The sequence below is a fragment of the Cetorhinus maximus genome, chromosome 20 (genome assembly GCF_964194155.1).
Source record: "Cetorhinus maximus chromosome 20, sCetMax3.hap1.1, whole genome shotgun sequence".
Taxonomy (NCBI): domain Eukaryota; kingdom Metazoa; phylum Chordata; class Chondrichthyes; order Lamniformes; family Cetorhinidae; genus Cetorhinus; species Cetorhinus maximus.
In genome coordinates, this window is record NC_135898.1 from 24136870 (window position 1) to 24162069 (window position 25200).

Consider the following 25200-nt stretch of genomic DNA (forward strand, 5'->3'; position numbering starts at 1 on the left):
AATTACATGTTATAGGCTTGTTCTGTACTGAGTACAGTCCTTATTACTCATAGCTCTTAACCAGCCAATGACATGTTATAGGCTTGTTCTGTGCTGAGTACAGTCCTTATTAGTCATAGCTCTTAACCAGCCAATTACATGCTATAGGCTTGTTCTGTGCTGAGTACAGTCCTTATTACTCATAGCTCTTAACCAGCCAATGACATGTTATAGGCTTGTTCTGTGCTGAGTACAGTCCTTATTAGTCATAGCTCTTAACCAGCCAATTACATGTTATAGGCTTGTTCTGTGCTGAGTACAGTCCTTATTACTCATAGCTCTTAACCAGCCAATGACATGTTATAGGCTTGTTCTGTGCTGAGTACAGTCCTTATTAGTCATAGCTCTTAACCAGCCAATGACATGTTATAGGCTTGTTCTGTGCTGAGTACAGTCCTTATTACTCATAGCTCTTAACCAGCCAATGACATGTTATAGGCTTGTTCTGTGGTGAGTACAGTCCTTATTAGTCATAGCTCTTAACCAGCCAATTACATGTTATAGGCTTGTTCTGTGCTGAGTACAGTCCTTATTACTCATAGCTCTTAACCAGCCAATGACATGTTATAGGCTTGTTCTGTGCTGAGTACAGTCCTTATTAGTCATAGCTCTTAACCAGCCAATGATGTATGTTGTATTTTAACAGCATGATGTTTAAGCTAGATGTGAAACAACATACATTTATATAGTGCCTTTAATGTAAAGAAATATTGCAAGACACTTCACAGGAGCATTATAAAACAAGGTATGTCACCAAGCCATAATATTAGGTCAGATGACCAAAAGCTTAGTCAAAGAGGTAGATCTTTACAAAGTGTCTTAAAGGAGGAAAAAGTGTGAGGTGGAGAGACGAAGAGGTTTAGGGCTGGAATTCCAGAGACAACTGAAGGCACGGCCACCAGTGTTGGGGCAATTATGATTGGGAATATGAGGCCAGAATTAGAGGAATGCAGATATCCTGGATGGTTGTGAGGCCATGGAGGAGGACGTGGGGCGGGGTGGTGGTGTGAGGCCATGGAGGGATTTAAAAGCAACAATAAGAATTTTTAAATCAAGACAATCAAGAGCCAAGAGAGATCAACAAGCACAAGGTGGTAGGGAAACAAGATTTGGCAAGAGTTAAGACATGGACTGCAAACATACTTTGGTTTTAAGCATTAGATTTTCTCACTTTCTATACACTAATGATTTAATTAAAGAACAAGGCTTTTGATTTTTCGGATGGCTGAAAGTTAGAGTCAAACATCAAATCACCATCAAAGTTGAAAATCCAATCTAACCTGTTCATGAATCCATGTATTTCGAGCCTCACAAAACCAGATTAACAGAGATCTCGTGTAAAGCTCCTCTAAGTTGTTGACAATGGTGTTCACTGCTTTTTGGGCCACAAACTCGGCTCCCATTTGCTTGTGCCTCTCACTGTGGTAACATTTGGTACATAAACCTTTCGATAATCTTGCACTTAAACACTGTGACTATTCTTATGTGCTGACCAGCTACAGTACTCTGCACAAAGAATGCTTTGTTTTTATCAACTGCCACTTTACATAAACCCGTGGGTCCAAACTGCTTTATAGTCACAAATGCCCTATTCAGAAAAAGAGATCATTCATATTTATCCCTGTTTATATTTCCACTAAACCATGCAGTACAGGTACACCTTGCATCAATACAGCACCCTTAACAAAGATAACCATTCCAAGAAGCTTCACAGGAGCATAGACAAACATTGACACTAAGTGAAAAACAAGACAGGTGACTAAAAGCATATTGTTAAAAGAGATAGGTTAGGTTTAAAAGGAGCACCTGAAGAGGGGAGAGAGATGGAGAGGGAGAGGGAGGGAATTCCAGAGTTTAGGGCCCGGGCTGCTGAAGGGGGAGCCAAGAATATCAGGAATGCACAAAATGGCAAGACTTAATTGCAGAGTTCTCGGGCTGAAGGAGGTGACAGAATTAGGTAGGGGGGAAGCCATGGAGGGGTTTGAACACGAGGATGAAAATGATAAAATTGTGGCATTGTAAACTGAGAGCCAGTGAAGGTCAGCGCGCACAAGGAGTGAGTGGAACTTGCACAAATTCAGACACAGGCAGCAGACTCTGGGATTGATTGTCAGTTTAGGGTGGAGCCAATGAAAAGCCAATCAGGAAAGTATTAGATTAATTGATTCTGAAGGCAACAGAAGCATGGGAGTGAGTTTTAGCAGCAGATGGGCTGTGCTGCCAAGGCGGGGTGGTTGGAGCAGAGATGAACATATAATGGAGGTGGAAGTAGGTATTCTTTGTGATGGGGAGAACATGAGATCAGAAAGTCAACTCAGGTTCAGATAAGACTCCGAGCATGTGGACAAACTGGTTCAGCCTGAGCCAGTGGACATGGAATCGGCGGCGAGGGAATCGGGTTTGCCGTGGAGTCTAAACAATTTCAGACTTCCCAATGCTTGGATGGAGAAAATGGCAGCTCATCAAGATATCAGGCAAGCAACCTGGCAACATAAAGACAGCAGAAGCATCGAGAAGGTGAGGTCGAACTAGGTGTTAACAGCATGCACGTGGAACTAGACATGTTTTCAGATGATGTTGCCAAGGGGCAGCTTGTGAACGAGAAATAATAGGGGCCGTGAGGGACACCAGAGGTAGGTTCCATATCAATTAGAATATCCAGTGTGTGGGTGAACATTGTCAAAACTAGGGGAACCAGATGGTGAAAGAATGAATATGGGAGCCTAGTCTTTATTCACCTACAAACTTGTATTTACAGAGACACACATTGCATTAACATCCGCCTCCAACCAAAACCCCCCCTTTCAGCCTGTAAAAGTATGGGCAAGTCCCTAATTTACACCAGTTGATTTACAAAGAACAAGTGTGAGCTTTTCACTGGGCACAAAGGCATCTTAGGTAGGGGTAAGGGTGTGACTGAGCAGATTGTAATGCAGAGGTATTGCGGCAAATGGAAGTCAATACCACAGTGAGGCTGAAGGGGCTCAGGGAGAGGTTTTTCCAAGGTACAATGGAGAAGGAAATGGGAGCTGGAAGAGGAAGGGGAGATAGGTTTGAGTGATGAGGGATATGAAGAAATTAGAGGTGGCTTTTACCTGTGATTGGGTTGATAGGAAAAGAGAGATTACATGAAATGGCAAGGGTAAGAGAATGGTCATGAGAGTTTATATGGAGGGAGAGGGCGATGACAGGAGGGAAGTAAAGTCAGGGAAGAGAGGGCAAGGTGAGTTCAGATGGTGAAACCATACAAATTTCACAGCCTATTATGGAGGCAGGAGTCTCCAGTGAAATCTGTATGGTTTCTCCATCTGAACTCACATTGCCCTACCCATGGTGGCTGAGGGAGGTCCTGTCTTAAGGCAGAGATCTGAAGAAGAAGAAAGAAGAATTTGGGGGTCCAACTACTGTCCAGCTCTACCAAGAGTAAAATGATTTAGATTTGTATTAGCCATCAGCCTGTCTAAATAGGACATTCGATAACCAAAGTCACCCTTGAAGCGGCTGTTATAAACAATCCTCATAAGATCATAAGAAATAGGGGCAAGAGCAGGCTTAGGCCATTCGGCCCCACAAGCCTGTTCTGCCATTCAATATGATGATGGCTGATCTGATTGTAGCCTTAAGTCCATTTTCCTGCTGACCGCCCCACCCTTAACTCCTTTGTAGATCAAAAATCTGTATTACTCAGCCTTGAATATATTCAATGACCCTGCCTCCACTGCTCTCTGGAGGAGAGAATTCTGAAGACTAATCACCCTCTGAGAAAGGAAATTCCTCCTCATCCTCTTATGTTTAAACTGTGCCCCCTCGGTCTAGATTCTCCCACAAGGGGAAACATCCTTTCAACATCTACCTCCTCAGCCTCCCTCAGAATCTTCTATGTTTCAATAAGATCACCTCTCATTCTTCTAAACTCCAGTGAGTATAGGCCCAACCTGCTCAACCTTTCTTTGTAAGACAACCCTTTCATCCCAGGAATCAGCCTTTTGAGCCTCCTCTGAACTCTTTCCAATGAAAGTATATCCCTCCTCAAGTAAGGAGACCAAAACTGTATGGAATACTCTGGGTGTAGTCTCACCCTGTACAGTTGAAAAAAGACTTCCCTACTTTTAAACTCCATCCCTCTTGCAATAAAGGCCAACATTCCATTTGCCTTCCGAAATACTCAAGGTACCTGCACACTGACTTTTTTGTGATTCATGAACAACGACACTCAGATCCCTTTGTACCACAGCATTCTGCTATTCTATTCCTCAGAAGTGGATTTTTTTGTATATATATAATTTTATGTGAAAGGTCTAGTGTATAACCTGTGATTCTTGTATTACATAGAATTCCATGGAGGGCAGAATTTTATCACCTCTGAAATCTTTTGCTGTCGGGTTCCCGCCTCGATGCCATTGGTTGGCCTCTGCGTTCACCATCCAATTAAGGATGGGGGGGGGTTGGGATCTTCCAAGGTTAGAGGCCCAATTGGAGGGCTTGAAGCTGTGGATGTCCAATAGCTTTACCAGGACTGCTGGGTCCCGCTGAAGCATCTAGGGGACAATGAGAGAGCCTTAAGATGGAGGCAGTCTCCGAAAGCTTGTGGAACTGTAAAAATGAAGAATGGCCACAGCCGCTGGCAGGCCTTCGTTGTGGAGGATTGCTAAAGGCTTAGGGAGATTTAGAAGAGGTATCAGTGCCCTTCCCCCACTTGGCCCACCACCAGGAGATCATCTCCAGGTACCTGCCAGGCTTAGACCTCAGTGAGAGGCCCATCCAAAGTTGGGAAAATCCTAACGGCAGGATTTTCCACCAAATTGGTCCCTAGCGTGGCCTAATTGGGCATCCAGCGTTGCCAGGTGGGCAACCACTGCCATGTTGACCCCACCTGTAGGGAAAAATAGCTCGGAGCAGGAACGCACTGGGGAGCCGATCTGACATGCTCTCTTCCAATTTTACTCCCTGTCCAGCCTCCAATCTGCCTTTGCAGATCTGGGAAGTTGCCGCACTTTGTCTTTGCTTCAAACACTAACTCTAGTACATTTTATAGCCTCACAATCCTCTATTAAAGATTTCATAAGAACATAAGAACTAGGAGCAGGAGTAGGCAATTCAGCCCCTCTAGCCTGCCCCGCCATTCAATACGATCATGGCTGATCTCATTTTGGCCTCAACCAATTTCCCGCCCTCTCCCATAACCTTTCAACCCATTACTAATTAAAAATCTGTCTATCTTCTCCTTAAATTTATTCAGCGTCCTGGCATCCACTGCACTCTGAGGTAGTGAATTCCACAGATTCACAACCCTTTGAGAAAAGTAATTCCTCCTCATCTCTGATTTAAATCTACCACCTCTTAGCCTAAAACTATGGCCTCTCATTCTAAAATGCCCCACAAGGGGAAACATCTGCTCCACGTCTACTTTGTCTATCCCCTTTATCATCTTATATGCCTCAATTAGATCTCCTCTAATCCTTCTAAACTCTAGCGAGTATAGGCCTAAACTGCTCAATCTCTCCTCAGAAGACAAGCCCCGCATCTCTGGAATCAATCTAGTGAACCGCCTCTGAACTGCCTCCAATACAACTACATCCTTCCTCAAGTAAGGGGACCAAAACTGTGCACAGTACTCCAGGTGCGGTCTTACCAATGCCTTGTACAGTTGCAACAACACTTCCCTATTTTTATACTCTATTCCTTTAGCAATAAATGCCAAAATTCCATTTGCCTTCCTTATTACCTGCTGTACCTGCTTACTAGCTTTCAGCGATACATGCACGAGGACACCCAGATCCCTATGCGCTGAAGCATTCTGAGTTTCTCTCCATTTAAATAATAAGTCGCCTTTTTATTCGTCCGACCAAAATGGATATCCTCACACTTATCCACGTTAAACTCCATCTGCCAAATTTTGGCCCATTCACCTAACCGGTCCATATCCATTTGTAAATTTCTTATTTCTACCTTGCAACTTACTTTCCCACCTATTTTGGTGTCATCTGCAAATTTAGCTACAGTACCTTCTACCCCTGAATCCAAGTCATTAATATAGATTGTAAATAGTTGGAGCCCAAGGACCGGACCCTGTGGCACCCCACTAGTTACAGCTTGCCATCCAGTAAAAGACCCTCTGCTTTCTGTTGGTTAGCCAATCCTCTACCAAGCCAATATATTACCCCTAACTCTGTGTGATCTTATCTCGTGCATTAATCTTTTGTGCGACATCTTATCAAAGGCCTTCTGGAAGTCCAGATATACTACATCTACAGGATCCCCATTATCCACTTTGTTTGCCACATCTTCAAAGAACTCTAGCAAATTAGTCAAACGTGATTTACTCTTCATAAAACCATGCTGACTCTGATGGATTGCATTTTGACTTTCCAAATGTCCCATTACTATTTCCTTAATAATGGATTCCAACAATTTCCTAACGATAGACGTTAAACTAACTGGTCTATAGTTTCCTACCTTCTACCTGCCCCCCTTTTTGAATAGGGCATTATATTAGCATTTTTCCAATCCACTGGAACCTTTCCAGAATCCAGGGAATTTTGGAATATTATAGCCAATGCATCCACTATCTCCACTGCCACTTCCTTTAAGGCCCTGGGATGCTGGCCATCAGGCCCTGGGGACTTGTCACCCTTTAATCCAATAGTTTGCTCAGTACTGTTTCTCTAGTGATGATGATTGTTCTAAGTTCCTCCTTCTCTATATCCTCTGCACTACCTGTTACTATTGGGATGGTACTAGTGTCCACAACTGTGAAAACTGAGGTAAAATATTGATTAAGCGTTTCTGCCATTTCTGCGTTCCCCACTATTAACTCCCCAGTCTCGTCCTCCAAGGGACCAACATTCACTTTAGCTACTCTCTTTCCTTTTATATACTTGTAGAAGCTTTTGCTATCAGTTTTTACATTTTGCACTAATTCTCTTTCATAATTTACCTTTGCTCTTTTTATTATTTTTTTAGTAACTCTTTGTTGATCTTTAAAAGTTTCCCAATCTTCCAGCCTGCCACTGACCTTTCTAATGCTCTCTGTCGTAAATCTCTTTCTTTTATCTATGTTTCCAAACGTTATACCATCCAGATTCTGAAAACAGTCTGTTTCTGTCTACCCTGTCATATCCCTTCATAATTTTAAGCACTTATTTCGAATTGTTCTGTTCAACTGAAGACAGCCTGGATTTTTCAGGTCTTTCTTTGTACTTATCTTACCACATACCATGCAGCAGTGCATCTGCACTGTATGTTCTTAGTATCACCTCAACATCCTTCCTATAATATGGAGACCAGAACTGCACACAATTCTGTGGTTTTACTTTGATGCAGATTCACCATTATATCTCGAATTTCAATCACACACTATTTCCTGTACCTCTTTCCCCATTATACTTCTGACTGACTCACAGTTAAACAGCAGCAACTAAGAGCTGAAGGTGTAAGGAAGTAAAGAATTGAAAAATCAGGAAAGTGGTTAGAATATTGCAAAACAGAAACTACTAGGGATTTATGAAAATTTATGAAAACAACTAGCAGGAGTCAGGCAATCCTATTAAAATATATATATTATATATATACATATTTTTAAAAATGAGCCAATCAAATCACTTAAAATGCTTCATAAAAAAATGTGTTCCTTTTTTTGAGCTATAATCAAACGGTGAATTTGAGGCTTGTGCCAAAATGGGGAGAGCTATCTTACAGACTAGTCAAGCAACAGCCTAAAATAGTCAACCTCACGGAATCATATCTTACAGATAATGTCCCAGACACCACCATCACCATCCCAGGGTAGGACAGACCCAGCAGAGGTGGAGGCACAGTGGTATACAGTCAGGAGGGAGTTGCCCTGGGAGTCCTCAACATCGACTCAGGACCCCATGAAGTCTCACTGCATCAGGTCAAACATGGGCAAGGAAACCTCCTGCTGATTACCACGTACCGCCCTACCTCAGCTGATGAATCAGTGCTCCTCTGTGTTGAACATTACTTGGAGGAAGCAATGAGGGTAGCAAGGGTGCAGAATATATACTGGATGGGGGACTTCAATGTCCATCACCAAGAGTGGCTCAGTAGCACCATTACTGACCAAGCTGGCTGAGTCCTAAATGACATAGCTGCTAGGCTGGGTCTGTGGCAGGTGTTGAGGGATCCAACAAGAGGGAAAAACATACTCAACCTCGTACCCATTAGCCTGCCTGCTGCAGATGCATCTGTCCATGGCAGTGTCAGTAGGAATGACCACCTCACTCTCCTTGTGGAGACAAAGTTCCATCTTCATATTGATGAAGCCCTCCATTGTGTTGTGCGATAGATTTTGAACAGATCTAGCAACTCAAGACTGGGCATTCATGAGGCGCTGTGGGCCATCAGAAGGAGCAGAATTGTACTCGAACATAATCTGTAACCTTATCGCCCAACATATCCCCCACTCTACCATTACCATCAAGCTAGGGGATCAACCCTGGTTCAATAATGAGTGCAGGAGGGCATGCCAGGAGCAGCACCAGGCAAACCTAAAACTGAGGTGTCAACCTGGTGAAGCTACAACACAGAACTACTTGCGTGCCAAACAGCATAAGCAGCAAGTGATAGACAGAGCTAAGCGATCCCACAACCAACAGATCAGATCTAAGCTCTGCAGTCCTGCCACATCCAGTCATAAATGGTGGTGGATAATTGAACAACTCAAGGAGGTTATCCCCAAATATCCCCATCAACAGTGATGGATGATCCCAGAACATCAGTGCAAAAGTTAAAGTTGAAGCATTCGCAACAACCTTCAGCCAGAAGTGCCGAGTGGATGATCCATCTCGGCCTCCTCCAGAGGTCCCCAGCATCACAAATGTCAGTCTTCAGACAGTTCAACAAATTGAACAATATCCAGGCTTGGGCTGACAAGTGGCAAGTAACATTCGCGCCACACAAGTGCCAGGCAATGTCCATCTCCAGCAAGAGAGAATCCAACCATCGCCTCTTGACATTCAATGGCGTTACCATCACTGAATCCCCCACTATCAACATCCTGGGGGTTACCATTGACCAGAAACTGAACTGGACCAGCCATATAAATACTGTGGCTACAAGAGCAGGTCAGAGGCTGGGAATCCTGCAGTGAATAACTCACCTCCTGACTCCCCAAAACCTGTCCGCCATCTACAAGGTACAAGTCAGGAGTGTGATGGAATACTTCCCACTTGCCTGGATGAATGCACAACGCTCAAGAAGCTCGACACCATCCAGGAGAAAGCAGCCACTTGATTGGCACCCCATCCACAAACATTCACTCCCTGCACCACCAACGCACAGTGGCAGCAGTGTGTACCATCTGGAAGATGCACTGCAGGAACTCACCAAGGCTCCTTAGACAGCACCTTCCAAACCCACGGCCACTACTATCTAGAAGGACAAGGGCAGCAGATAGATGGGAACACCACCACCTGGAAGTTCCTCTCCAAGTCTTTCACCATCCTGGCTTGGAAATATATCGCCGTTCCTTCACTATCGCTGGGTCAAAATCCTGGAACTCCCTTCCTAACAGCACTGTGGGTGTACCTACACCACATGGACTGCAGCAGTTCAAAAAGGCAGCTCACCACCACCCTCTCAAGGGCAATTAGGATGGGCAATAAATGCTGGCCCAGCCAGTGTAGCCCACATCCCATGAATGAATAAAAAAAATGTTGGAACATCCACTAACGAAACCTGATGCTAAATAGGCTCAGTCGTCAAAACAGCATTCGTTGGTATGCAAAGCATAGACAGGTAAGTGGCAGCTAACAATCATATCCCACAAGTGCCAGGCAATGATCATCTCCCCATAACATTCAATGGCATTAATGTTGCCACAGCACACCACCATCAATGTGCTGGAGGTCACCATTGATCAGAAACTTAACCGGACCAGCCATATAAATACTGTGGTTACAAGAGCAGGTCAGAGGCTGGGAATTCTCCAGTGAATAACTCACCTCCTGACCCACCAAATCCTGTCCGCCACCTGCAAGACATAAGTCAGGAGTGTGACAGATTGCTCTCCACTTGCCTAAACAGGTGTAGTTCCAACAACACTCAAGAAACCCGACACAATCCAGGATAAAGCAGCTCACTAGATTGGCACTCCATCAACCTTCTTAAACATTCACTCCCTCCACCACCGACGCACAGTAGCAGCAGTGTGTACCATCTATAAGACGCACTGCAGGAACTCACCAAGGCTCCTAGGACAGCACCTTCCAAACCCACGACCACTGCCACCTAGAAGGACAAGGGCAGCAGATAAATGGGAACACCACCACCTGCAAGTTCCCCTCTAAGCCACTCACCATCCTGACTTGGAAATATATCACCATTCCTTCATCATCACTGTGAACTCCCTCCCTAACAGCACTGTGGGTGTACCCACACCACATGGACTGCAGCGGTTCAAGAAAGTGGCTCACCACCACCTTCTCAAGGGCAACTAGTTGATGGGCAAAAAAGCTGGCCTGGCCAGCGTTGCCCACATCCGTAAATGAATAAAACAAAGGCCGGGATTCTCTGTGCCCGCCAGCGTTGGAGCGTGCTCGGTGGTGTGAGCAGACAATACGGCGCAATCGGTTTCATGACAACGTGAAACCAGTTTGTGATGGTCTGCTCAGCCCGCCGATGGTGGGTCGTGTTTCCTGCCAACGGACGTTTGGGAACCTCATTGTAATACAATAGCATATCGTTATAAGGCCAGCCTGCCGGACTCAACCTGCCCACTACCCCCTGCCGCTGGATCGCCCACTTCCTGCCAATGTGTTTCGCAACAGCACATAAGCAACGTGCACTTGGCGGCTGCACTTCACTCAGGACTTCAAGGTTTGTTTCCCTACCTTGCTTCAGTCAGCACTCGCAGTCGTCAGCACCAGGCTTCGCAGGCAGCACCACATCACTTTTAGGGGGTCTCATGGGCTGATCTCTACCTACCAGATCAGCCATATATGGGTGGCTTTTCAATGGCTGCAGTACTAGGCCTTGCTTGGGGAAGGGGGAGAAGTGGCTTCAGGCAAGGGAAGAGGCTGCAGGGCGAGGGCTGTACTGGGGAAGGAGGGTATCCCAGTCTCTATGGGGGCACATGTTGATCTGCGCAAGTGGCCTCAAGATGGTGAGGGCTGAGGAGGCAGTCTCCAGAGGAGATGAGGCCAGATGGACATGTGAAGGTATTTGTGTGAGAATGGGTGGTGATGTCCCTTGAGCTGGCAGTGAGTGAGATGCCAGTGAATGTGTGATGGCCTTGAGTGTATGAATTTAGAGTGATGAGATGGTTTCCATATCCTGGTAATAGCAGAGCATTTAGAAATGTAATCTAATCAAGCAGAGTCAGAACGGCTTCATGAAGGGGAAGTCATGCCTAACAAATATATTAGAATTCTTTGAGGAGGTAACAAGCAGGATAGATAAAGGGGAACCAGTAGATGTAATATATTTGGATTTCCAAAAGGCGTTTGATAAGGTACCTCACATAAGGCTACTTAATAAGGTAAGAGCCCATGGTGTTAGGGGTAGCATATTAACATATACAGAGGATTGTCTAACTAATAGAAGACAGAGAGTTGGGATAAGGTGGGTATTTTCAGGATGGCAGCCTGTAACTAGTAGAGAGCCACAGCGGTCAGTGCTGAGGCCGCAATTATTTACAGTATATATTAATGATTTGGATGAGGGAAATGAATGTACTATCGCCAAGTTTGCAGATGACACAAAAATAGGTGGGAAGGCAAGTGGTGAGGATGACACAGAGAGTCTACAGAGGGATATAGACAGGTTAAATGAGTGGGAAAAAACTTGCCAGATGGAATATAATGTGGGAAAATGTAAGGTTATGCACTTTGACAGGAAGAATAGAGGAGCTGAATGTTATTTAAATGGAGAAAGACTGAAGAAAGCTGCAGCACAGAGGGATTTGGGGGTCCTCGTACATGAAGCCCAAAAGTCTAGCATACAGGTTCAGCAGGTAATAGGAAAGGCAAATGGAATGTTGGCCTTTATTTCAAAGGGAATGGAGTATAAAAATAGGGAAGTCTTGCTAAAACTATATAAGGCACTAATTAGACCACACCTAGAATATTGTGAACAGTTTTGGTCCCCTTATCCAGGCAGTCCAGAGAAAGTTCACTAGGTTGATCCCGAGTATGGAGGGATTTTCTTATGAGGTTGAGTAGGTTGGGCCTGTACTCATTGGAGTTTGGAAGAATGAGAGGCGACCTTATTGAAGCATATAGGGAAGAATTTTCCTCCCGTTGAGGGGAAGTTCAGGAGCGGGCACGCCTTCGGTTGGTGCCCCCGATCATGGGCATGCCGCCATTTTACGAGGGCTGGCCAATTAAGGCCCGCCCAATGTGATGTCCGCCAGGAAGCGCTATGCGCTCCCTGTGCGGGCAGGGGGTATTCCCTAAGCCGGGAGTGCGCTCTTTCACGCATTCGCGCGAAAGAGTGCACTCACCTCCCTGAGGCTAAGTGCTGCTTCAGGGAGATTGACGCCAAATTCAAAAATGTGAAATATAGAGAAATAAAATTTCCCTGACATGTCCCCTCATGTGACACTGTCACATGAGTTGGGACATGTCCATCACTTTTCATTAAACTTTTATTAAATTTTTATAAACCTACATGAAACCTCATCCCACCCCTGCATGAGGTTTCATGCTTTTTCTGAAGCCCGCCAGGGCTCCTAGCCTGTCTGCCAACCTTAAGGTTGGATGGGGCAGGTCCTTTAACTACTTCAATTAGTTTTTAAATGGCCTCAATTGGCCGTTGACAGGTCGGCGTGTGCACTGCTGATTCGGCTGCACCCCCGCCAACCTGAAAATTGAAATGACGAGGGGTGACGTCGGGAGTTCCACCCAAAGTCATCCCGCGTCATTTTACACGCCAGCAAGTGGGTCCCGCCTATAAGATTCTTAGGGGGCTTGACAGGGTAGATGCTGAGAGGTTGTTTCCCCTTGTGGGAGAGTCTAGGACCAGAGGGTATAATCTCAGAGTAAGGGGTCGCCCATTTAAGACAGAGATGAGGAGAAATTTCTTCTCTCAGAGGGTAGTCAATCTGTGGAATTCTTACCACAGAGGGGTGTAGAGGCTGGGTTGTTAAGTATATTCAAGGCTGAGATAGACAGGTTTTTAATCAGCAAGAAAATCAAGGGTTATAGGGAAAAGGCAGGAAAGTGAAGTTGAGGATTATCGGGCCAGCCATGATCTCATTGAATGGCGGAGCAGACTCGATGGGCCGAATGGCCTATGGCCACACGGATGAGAATTGAATACAAAAATACAGAAGTAGGGAGGTTATGCTTCACTTGCTCCTTATTCAAGGAAGGATGTAAATGAGTTGAAAGCAGTTCAGAGAAGGTTTACTAAACTAATACCTGGAATGGGCAGGTTGTCTTATGAAGAAAGGTTAGACAGGTTAGGCTTATATCCACTGGAGTTTAGAAGAGTAAGAGGCAACTGGATTGAAACAGATAAGATCCTGAGGAGTCTTGACAGGGTGGATGTGGAGTGGATGTTTCCCCTTGTGGGAGAATCTAGAACTAGGGGTCACTGTTTAAAAATAAGGGGTCACCCATTTTAAAAAGAGTTGAGGATCATGAGTCTTTGGAACTCTCTTCCTGAAAAGGCAGTGGAGGCAGAGTCTTTGAATATTTTTAAGGCAAAGGTGGATAGTTTCTTGCTAAGCAAGAGGGTGAAAGGTTATCTGGGGGTAGGTGCGATGCAGATTTCAGGTTACTATCAGGTCATCCATGATCTTATTAAATGGTGTAGCAGGTTCGAGGGCTCAGTGGCCTACTGCTGCTCCTTGTCCTTTGTGCATATGTACGTATCCTATATCTGCACTGGATGGCCAACCTCTTCTGGGCAGCATTGGCACTGCCCACCGCTGCCGTTGCCTACCAAGCCGGAGTGGTAATGTAGCTGCCCCTCCTGCTGCCAGGGTGGGGGTAGAGGACATCACGGCGGGCATCCACGCCGTTCAAACGGCGCTGAGCGCGGCCATACTTTAAATGTGGTCCCTGGCGTGATGAAGCGGCGAGGTGATGGCGTGGCAGGTGAATGACTGCCCGCCCGCCATGGAAACGGCGTGTATCCCAGGAATGCATAGGTAACGCAGCAGGTTTGGGATTATACAGTGCGAAAACCTACCATCGCGGACGGCAGGTAAAATGTCATTTCACACGCCCGCTGCCGCACTTAGTGCAAACCTGGGACGATTCTGCCCAAAAACTTGAAACGTTCCTGCAAACTGGTTGTAATTAGGTCAGCAGGAGTGTTCAACAGGCATTATGGATTTGAGCATAGTGCTTATTTTTGCAATTTATAATTTCACAGACAAATGCATTCACTAAATACAATAAATATTTGTCAAAGACACTGATAGCTACTTCAAATTAACTAATATTCTGTTTACCAAAAACACCATCATGCTGCCAAACCCCAGCAACATCACCGTAATGCTGCCAAACCTCATTCCCATCATTGTAAAGCTGCCAAACCCCATCCCCATCACCATAATTCTGCCAAACCCCATCCCCATCACTGTAATGCTGCCAAACCAGATCCCCATCACCGTAATGCTGCCAAACCCCATCCCCATCACTGCAATTCTGCCAACCCCCATCCCCATCACTGCAATTCTGCCAAACCCCATCCCTATCACTGTAATTCTACCAAGCCCCATCCCCATCACTGTAATCCTGCCAAACCCCATCCCCATCACTGTAATTCTACCAAACGCCATCCCCATCACTGTAATTCTACCAAACGCCATCCCCATCACTGTAATTCTGCCAAACCCCATTCCCACCCCCAACCTTGTAATTCTACCAAACCCCACCCCATCACCGTAATTCTGCCAAACCCCACCCCCATCACCATAATGCTGCCAAACCCCATCCCCATCACCGCAATTCTGCCAAACCCCATCCCCATCACCATAATTCTGCCAAACCCCATCCCCATCACCGTAATTCTACCAAACTCCATCCCCATCACTGTAATTCTACCAAACCACATCCCCATCACCATAACGCAGCTAAACCTCATCCCTATCATTGTAAAGCTGCCAAACCCCATCCCCATCACCGTAATTCTGCCAAACCCCATCCCATCACTGTAATGCTGCCAGACCCCATCCCCATCACCATAATGCTGCCAAACCCCATCCCCATCACTGTAATCCTGCCAAACCCCATCCCCAACCCCATCACCATAATTCTACCAAACTCCATCCCCATCACTGTAATTTTGCCAAACCCCATCCCCATCACCATAATGCTGCCAAACCCCATCACCATCACCGCAATTCTGCCAAACCCCATCCCCATCACTGTAATGCTGCCAAACCCCATCCCCATCACCATAATTCTGCCAAATCCCATCCCCATCTCCGTAATACTGCCAAACCCCATCCACATCCCCATTACCATAATTCTACCAAACCCTATCCCCATCACCGTAATTCTGTCAAACCCCATCCCCATCACCGTAATTCTACCAAACTCAATCCCCATCACTGTAATTCTGCCAAACCCCACCCCCATCACCATAATGCTGCCAAACCCCATCCCCATCATCACAATTCTGCTAAACCCCATCCCCATCACTGTAATGCTGCCAAACCCCATCCCCATCACTGTAATGCTGCCAAACCCCATCCCCATCACCATAATTCTGCCAAACCCCATCCCTATGACCGTAATTCTGCCAAACCCCATCCCTATCACCGTAATTCTGCCAAACCCCATCCCCATCACCATAATTCTACCAAACCCCATCCCCATCACCATAATTCTGCAAACCCCATCCCTATCACTGTAATTCTACCAAGCCCCATCCCCATCATTGTAATCCTGCCAAACCCCATCCCCATCACTGTAATTCTGCCAAACCCCATCTCCACCCCCATGACCGTAATTCTGCCAAACCCCATCCCCATCACCGTAATTCTACCAAACCCCATCCCCATCCCCGTAATTCTACCAAACCCCATCTCCTTCCCCATCACCGTAATTCTACCAAACCCCATCTCCTTCCCCATCACCGTAATTCTACCAAACCCCATCCCCATCACCGTAATTCTACCAAACCCCATCTCCTTCCCCATCACCGTAATTCTACCAAACCCCATCCCCATCACCGTAATTCTATCAAACCCCATCCCCATCACCGTAATTCTACCAAACCCCATCCCCATCACCATAATTCTACCAAACCCCATCTCCTTCCCCATCACCATAATTCTACCAAAGCCCATCCCCATCATTGTAATGCTGTCAAACCCCAACCCCATCACCGTAATCCTGCCAAACCCCATCCCCATAAATGTAATCCTGCCAAACCCCATCCCCATCATCATAATGCTGCCAAACCCCATCCCCATCACTGTAATTCTACAAAGCCCCATCCCCATCACTGTAATCCTGCCAAACCCCATTCCCATCACTGTAATTCTACCAAACTCCATTCACATCACTGTCATTCTGCCAAACGCCATCCCCACCCCCATCACCATAATTCTGCCAAACCCCATCCCCATCACCGTACTTCTGCCAAACCCCACCCCATCACTGTAATTCTACCAAACCCCACCCCCATCCCCATCACCGTAATTCTACCAAACCCCATCCCCATCATCGTAATGCTGCCAAACCCCATCCCCATCACCGTAATTCTACCAAACCCCATTCCCATCACCGCAATGCTGCCAAACCCCATCCCCATCACTGTAATTCTACCAAGCCCCATCCCCATCATTGTAATCCTGCCAAACCCCATCCCCATCACTGTAATTCTACCTAACTCCATTCCCATCACTGTAATTCTGCCAAACCCCATCTCCACCCCCATGACCGTAATTCTGCTAAACCCCATCCCCATCACCGTACTTCTGCCAAACCCCACCCCATCACTGTTATTCTACCAAACCCCATCCCCATCCCCATCACCGTAATGCTGCCAAACCCTATCCCCATCACCGTAATGCTGCCAAACCCCATCCCCATCACTGTAATTCTACCAAGCCCCATCCCCATCATTGTAATCCTGCCAAACCCCATCCCCGTCACCGTAATGCTGCCAAACCCCATCCCCATCACCGTAATGCTGCCAAACCCCATCCCTATCACTGTAATTCTACCAAGCCCCATCCCCATCATTGTAATCCTGCCAAACCCCATCCCCATCACCGTAATCCTGCCAAACCCCATCCCCATCAATGTAATGCTGCCAAACCCCATCCCCATCACCATAATGCTGCCAAACCCCATCCCTATCACTGTAATTCTACCAAGCCCCATCCCCATCATTGTAATTCTGCCAAACCCCATCCCCACCCCCATGACTGTAATTCTGCCAAACCCCATCCCCATCACTGTAATTCTGCCAAACCCCATCTCCACCCCCATGACCGTAATTCTGCCAAACCCCATCCCCATCACCGTAATTCTACCAAACCCCATCCCCATCCCCGTAATTCTACCAAACCCCATCTCCTTCCCCATCCCCGTAATTCTACCAAACCCCATCTCCTTCCCCATCACCGTAATTCTACCAAACCCCATCCCCATCACCGTAATTCTACCAAACCCCATCTCCTTCCCCATCACCGTAATTCTACCAAACCCCATCCCCATCACCGTAATTCTATCAAACCCCATCCCCATCACCGTAATTCTACCAAACCCCATCCCCATCACCATAATTCTACCAAACCCCATCTCCTTCCCCATCACCGTAATTCTACCAAAGCCCATCCCCATCATTGTAATGCTGTCAAACCCCATCCCCATCACCGTAATCCTGCCAAACCCCATCCCCATAAATGTAATCCTGCCAAACCCCATCCCCATCATCATAATGCTGCCAAACCCCATCCCCATCACTGTAATTCTACAAAGCCCCATCCCCATCACTGTAATCCTGCCAAACCCCATTCCCATCACTGTAATTCTACCAAACTCCATTCACATCACTGTCATTCTGCCAAACGCCATCCCCACCCCCATCACCATAATTCTGCCAAACCCCATCCCCATCACCGTACTTCTGCCAAACCCCACCCCATCACTGTAATTCTACCAAACCCCATCCCCATCCCCAACACCGTAATTCTACCAAACCCCATCCCCATCATCGTAATGCTGCCAAACCCCATCCCCATCACCGTAATTCTACCAAACCCCATTCCCATCACCGCAATGCTGCCAAACCCCATCCCCATCACTGTAATTCTACCAAGCCCCATCCCCATCATTGTAATCCTGCCAAACCCCATCCCCATCACTGTAATTCTACCTAACTCCATTCCCATCACTGTAATTCTGCCAAACCCCATCTCCACCCCCATGACCGTAATTCTGCTAAACCCCATCCCCATCACCGTACTTCTGCCAAACCCCACCCCATCACTGTTATTCTACCAAACCCCATCCCCATCCCCATCACCGTAATGCTGCCAAACCCTATCCCCATCACCGTAATGCTGCCAAACCCCATCCCCATCACTGTAATTCTACCAAGCCCCATCCCCATCATTGTAATCCTGCCAAACCCCATCCCCGTCACCGTAATGCTGCCAAACCCCATCCCCATCACCGTAATGCTGCCAAACCCCATCCCTATCACTGTAATTCTACCAAGCCCCATCCCCATCATTGTAATCCTGCCAAACCCCATCCCCATCACCGTAATCCTGCCAAACCCCATCCCCATCAATGTAATGCTGCCAAACCCCATCCCCATCACCATAATGCTGCCAAACCCCATCCCTATCACTGTAATTCTACCAAGCCCCATCCCCATCATTGTAATTCTGCCAAACCCCATCCCCACCCCCATGACTGTAATTCTGCCAAACCCCATCCCCATCACTGTAATTCTGCCAAACCCCATCCCTATCACTGTAATTCTACCAAGCCCCATCCCCATCATTGTAATTCTGCCAAACCCCATCCCCACCCCCATGACTGTAATTCTGCCAAACCCCATCCCCATCACCGTAATGCTGCCAAACCCCATCCCCATCCCCATCACCGTAATTCTGGCTAAACTTTTAAGAATGTATCTCGTACTCCTGACCTCGCACTGCAAAGTGCCAAAAGTAAGCAAAAGCATTGTGCTTTCCTTCTCTGACCTGGAGCTCGACTTGCAAGCACCTGGAAAATTGCAAATGCTAGCTATACGTACAGAACCGGCAGTGTCGACATCACCAGAGATAAAAGGCGGAATCGAAGCTTCACACCAAAAGGGATGAATGAGTGAAGCTCAAAGGTCACAAACCTCTCTTTCTAGATTATAAAGTATCCTATTACCTCTGTCTCTGTTGGTTCATTGTTCCATACCACCAGCTCTTTGTGCACTGAAGCAATGTATGAAGGCAGTATAGATACTGCATCACATTTGCTTGGTCCATCTTCTCCAATCCCATGGTTTTCCCTTTCACTGTTTGATGGGTCGCAGTCCATGGGAACTGCTAGGGGTTCCAGGTTCTCCTCATCTCCTTGGTCCTCACGCTGCACTTCGGGAATTTCTGCGGTGGGAATCGGGACAAATGCCCAGTTCTGGTGCCACACATCATTTTGCAAGAAAGCAGCATCTGAGGGGTCCATAATAACTTCATCAGGAAGCTGGGATACAGGCTTTTCCTTCAAGAGCTCTTCATCAGTTTCTTCACTGAAAGAGGGTGTTAAGGGCTCTGAGGCACTTGAGCTCTCAGTTAACATTCCATCTGAATTACTAAGTGGCTTGTCAACACTTTGCTCATCACAGGTTTTCGTTTCGTTGGTCCTCTTCGTCAGTAACACTGCTTGTACCCAGGGAGTGGACCCATCGCTTTCCAGTGAGCTTGTGCTTCCCGATTGAGTAGAAGGCTCTAATTTGTTTTCAGTGTCCTCCAGAAACTGGCTGTTTGTGAGTTCGCTGGTGCACATTTCAGTTGGGCCTGGATCACAGCTCTCACTCTGATGGAATGCACTTGTGTTTCCTAAATGAAAAGTCAAGACTGGATTCTCGACAGTAACATTGAAATCACTCTGTTCTCCACTGGGATCCTCCGTGTGCGCAAAGCCACCTACCTCCATCTGGTTAATACAGGGATTGGCTGAGACCTGTAAAGGGCTTGGTTCAAAGAGGGGATTGCCATCCTGTGTGTCTGCCCCAGCAAATCCTAATAACCCAGAGATATCAACACTGAAAGGGGTCACCCCTTGTTGTCTGCTGCCATTGCCTCCTTCGGTGTTGCCATCTCCTTCTGTACTGTCCGAGTCTTTTGAGGAGGCTGCCTGATCCATGCTACTCAGTAAATCAAAATAATCCATCTTCAAACCTCAAAGGGAACACCAGCGAGGCTGAAAAGGCCAGATGCAGGAGGATTTCAGTGGATTCTGGAAGGCGTTGGTGGGCTTTTAGCCATGGCGACCTGTCAAGTAATAATTAGAGTGACTGTGAAACCTTTGCCTGTGCAAACATATCAGCAAATTCACATTTTTTTTGTGGTTTTGTAGGACTTTCAGAATTAAGTCTGTCAGAAGAATAATGGTAGGAGGCAAGTGCCGGACCTGCAAGGATCACTAAGTGAGAGCTAAATGTGTGCAACTTGAGCATAGATCATCCTATTCAGTATAGATCAAGCTTCAAGTTCTTCCTGACCTAACTGGTAGTAATTTGATTCCCCACTTAAGACAGTAAACTCTTTTTATATCTCTATTTAATCTGAAGAAAATGCCTCCAGGAAGCCAGTGACCTATTTCATTTCCCTTTGCTTTTTACTCAACATCGAGCATCATAGGTGACTGGCATTCTAGTGTTAAGTAGGCCTACGCAGAGCTTAGCGTTTCACGTCAGCCAGAACACATTGGCCTCGTTTCAAATATTGTTTAATCAAAAGATGTAGGATGATGAAATAAAAGTCTTTTAGTTTATAGTAAATGACTAACAACTACAGATAATAGAACGAGTTCCAGGATAAAAGGAGACTTGCATTTATATAACCCCTGGCACCACCTCAGGCTCTCCCAAAGTGTTATACAGCCAATGGAGTACTTTTGAAGTCTATTCACTGTTATAGTGTCAGAATCTGGTATTTATAGAATGCAGAATTAAGCTTTTATATTTATTAACTGAACAATGATTGGTTTTGCTGAACAGAGATTAATGGTATCTTTAAATGCTGAGCTAAGAAATTCCAGCACAGACCACAGACAGGAGAAGGCAGGATCTAATTATTTAATTTAAACCTCTGAGATTGTGGCGCTGTTTTATGACCTAGTTAAGTTGGTTGATTTTCCATTATGAAACTGCAACACTCTAGTGAGTATAAAAGGAGGCTTCTCAGTGCTTGGCCATGCAAAACTCCAGAATATTTGTAACTATAACAACTACAGAAGCAGAACTTAATCCCCATTACAGCGTGAAGTGCTGAAAACAAGGACAGAATGTCTTCAAATTTCTACAACTATTTAAAAGAATATCATGATTGAACTGATAAAATAATGGAAATTACAGTATAAAAAAAATGTAGGAATGCCTGATCTTCATCTAGAATTCCCTGACCTTATCCCATTTCCCAGGCCTTTCTCATTGTCCTCCTGTATTCTTCCTTTTTGAGTATTTATTCTGTTTTTGTTTACATGGTGTTATAGTTTCTGCCTTGCAGTGAAATGCTATGTGTTTTTCCTGAAGATGTTCTGTAAACTTTCCCCCTTTTGTTAATCCAGTGATAGCTCAGAATCCTCATTCATTAACCTACGGAAACAGCCTTTTTTGCTGTGGATCCTCCTGGTTTTTCATCATTGTCTGTAAATGTGAACTTATCCAAAACTCTGCTGCCCATGTCTTAACTCACAAACAAATCCCATCTCCCTGTCACCCCTGTGCTCGATGACCTACATTGGCTGCCAGCCAAGCAACGTCTTGATTTTAAAATTCTCATCCTTGTTTTCAAATCCATCCATGGCACCACCCCCTCCCTACCTCTGTATTCTTCTCCAACTGCACAGCCTCCCAAGATATCTGCCCTCCTCTAATTCTGGCCTCTAGTGCATTCCCAATCATAATCACTCCACCATTGGTGGTCGCGCCTTCAGTTGCCTGGGCCCCAAGCTCTGGAATTCCCTCCCTACACCTGCCCACCTCTCCATCTCGCTTTCCTCCTTTAAGACACTCCTTAAAACCTACCTTCTCAACAAAGATTTTGGTCATCTGACCAAATATCTCCCTATGTGGTTCATTGTCTTTTTTTTTATAATGCCCCTGTGAAGTGCCTTGGGTTGTTTCATTACATTAAAGGCACTATATAAGTTGTCGTAATTTTTAAGACCTCTATTAAATCCCCCTTTAATCTTCTCCACTTGAGTGTAAGAACTCCCAAGATTTTATGCTTTCCGTCTCACTTTTATATTGACAGCAATACTTGTACTCCTAATGCTGCAATTCATTGGGATGAAAGCTACCAGTTTAAACTTAACTGATCTCACTGGACTTTAACATACCGGTAATTGTAAATTTGAGAAAACAAGTTCTAACTTGCAACATGTAAAATTTTAGTATTGGACATACTTTGTGAAATTTCAGTAAAATGGTGTGGTCATAGACTTTCTTCAGTTCTTGTAAAGGCTTTAACATAATGAGGCTTATTCACTTCATGTGATTGGTTTTGTGAGTTTGTTTATTTTAACAGCACGGGCTAATAACAGTTTATGTTGTCCAGGTAGTGTGCCTTCCACTTGAGAAACAACGTACTCGCATAAAGTAACCGCAATGTGATCAATAAAATTATTTTCCCAGATACTAAAAACAACAGTATTCCTGAGATTACACCCCTGAGATTCAAAACAAAGCAGGACATGTTCTAAAGAATATTGTTGTGCAACTTGCAGGTTCAGAACAACTTAGGGGTCTGTAGAGTGATCTGCATTTGTGCACGCAGTCTGTGGTATTAATAATCTCTTCCTGCCGAAATTGACCTCCATTTCTGCTCAGTTCTTATGTTGTTAGTTACTGCAGCACAAGTTGGCAGTGGGAGTGGGGATTTTGAGACCCGCTACTTTTAGCTTATTTCAGTCCAGCCACAATTTGTAAGGTTGATTTTTATAGCTATTTATTCATCACAAGAGTGGCTCAAGTGTAAAGCTATCTGGGAAGGGTCCTTTCTGACTCAGCTGCATGTCCTATTGAAATACCAGTCTATTTCAGGTCTGTGTGACATGTTGCTTTCAGCCTAACAGTAGTCTTCAGGAATTTTATGCAACACAGAAAGCATTTATCTCTAAGAAGCCTCCAATGAAGCCAGTGAGCTGAGGCACCTGTGCAGAACTAAGATTGTTGTCAGTAAGTAAAACTCTTGGTGATTGTATTATGTTGCTTAAGAGGTATTTCAGTTACAAGGTCTTGCCTTCCTGCTTCAATCGGGATTGTGTTACACAGGGAGTTAATGCAGCCTGCTGGATACAGGAAGCCTATTGACATGGCACCTGTACATAGAGATCACCTGTCTCAAAGATCAAACCCACAGCTAAGAAGGACTGGGAATAAGTGTTACATGTGGTGAGAGGCAGGGGAACTCCTGTGTGACTGTAACTGGCAATTTTAACTGAATGAAATGCCTATTTTTTTTAACAGCAAACATCATCTGTGTTCAATCCAGGGGTAATTGGATGAAATTTGTTTAGATTTATTTTTATAAAGACAGCACAGTGTATAGACAGCTTGCTCAAACGTTTAAACAGCTACCTGATGGAAACAGGCCTTGTTTTTTTTTCGCTCAAACCCGCTGGTTAGTTTAGTGTTTGATGGAAAGTTGGTGGACTTACCCGTCAGGCTGCCTGTGTATCACTGCATCCCTGAGCGAAGCCAGCTCCTTGAGGAGTTGGCTTGGTGCTGCTGCTGTCCACGGGGGGCCCAAGCAGTGAAGCTCACCAGCTTTCTAATCTCTGCTATTTTCTGACAAGCAGCTCTCTAAATTTTTCAAAAGTCTCCGTTCGAGTTGACACATGCTCACTTCCTTCCGCAAGTCCAACGTTTGACAGAAAAATGACTGAAGTGGGAGGATCCACAGCAAGCAGCAAGAGATGCTGGGCTGCTCCGCCAGCTTCTTTTTGCGGGCGTTAGCAGAGGGGAGATTCAGAGGGGAGCCATGCACCGCTGTTAAACAGTGTTTTGTGCTGCGCGTTCGTCTGTGCCCTGGGACATGTACAGTCTCCAGAAGAACCCTGCTACACCCCTGTTTTAAAGTGGTTGTTTCCATGAGTGACAACCCAAGGAGCTTCCGTTTGGTTTGATATGATCAAATCCTCCGTGCAAGACACAGAAAGATAAAGGACTCCTGATCACCTCACACCAGTAGAGAACCACAATACTTCCAACCTAATATGAGTAGGAATTTACTTAAATAAATCCAAATCCATGTCATTGGGCAGAGCTGGAATGTTTAGGAAGCTTTTTAACTCTTTCAAAACTATTGTCAAACAGAGTACAAGCAGTTCAAAATCAGGCCAACGCTTTCAAAACCCTTTAAACCTGGAAGAAGCAGTTATTTCACCATGCAGCCCAGGCACCAATTCTGGTCAAGTGATTGTTACAAGTGAGAATGCTCGGAATGCAATGACATGTCTCCTGGAATTTGAAGAGAGAAGAACAGCTCATATCCCAGGAATGGATTCTTTGTTGGTTTCTGCCTAAAGCATTAAGCTGCCCCATACTTTTTAAAGTCTATTAATAGTCTTGCCTTCAGCGATGTAGACTCTATAAATCTCTCACCGCTCTTCACTTCTCATTCCTTAAACCCTACCAAGGATTTGGTCACTGTCCAAATGCCCCCTTCCTTGGCTCCTGATTATCTTCCTGTGTCAGGGTCTTTGGATACGTTACTACATTCAAGGTGTTATACAAATGCAAATTGTTTGTTTCTGGCATTTCCCCTGTTATTTAAGGATGTCTCGAATGTTGAACATTCTGACCTTTGCCACTGACTCCCCTGCTCTTACCTGGGCTGCAAATCGCTTCAGTCTCACTTACAATTGGTGTGTTGCTGAGTAATGCTCCTGTCATGCTTTCTTCACATGTGCTACCAGTTAGAGCATTTAGGTCCGTCACTAACTGGAAGAGTATGGCCGTTAACAGGTTGTTGTGCACTTGCCAGGAACAGATGTGTAA

The 25200-nt window shown here is 45.5% G+C and overlaps 1 protein-coding gene across 1 annotated transcript in view; it reads right to left on the bottom strand.

Moving 5' to 3' along the window:
• The window catches only part of LOC144694966 (PH and SEC7 domain-containing protein 4-like), an 81813-nt gene extending 57530 nt beyond the window's left edge, over positions 1 to 24283 (bottom strand). The window contains exons 1-2 of the mRNA XM_078565786.1: positions 23859 to 24283; positions 19362 to 20467 (exon numbers count right to left, since the gene is read on the bottom strand). Coding sequence (XP_078421912.1) covers positions 19362 to 20366 — 1005 coding nt within the window. The 5' untranslated portion in view covers positions 20367 to 20467; positions 23859 to 24283. The remainder of the gene's footprint in view (positions 1 to 19361; positions 20468 to 23858) is intronic.
• Positions 24284 to 25200: the final 917 nt, after the last annotated feature.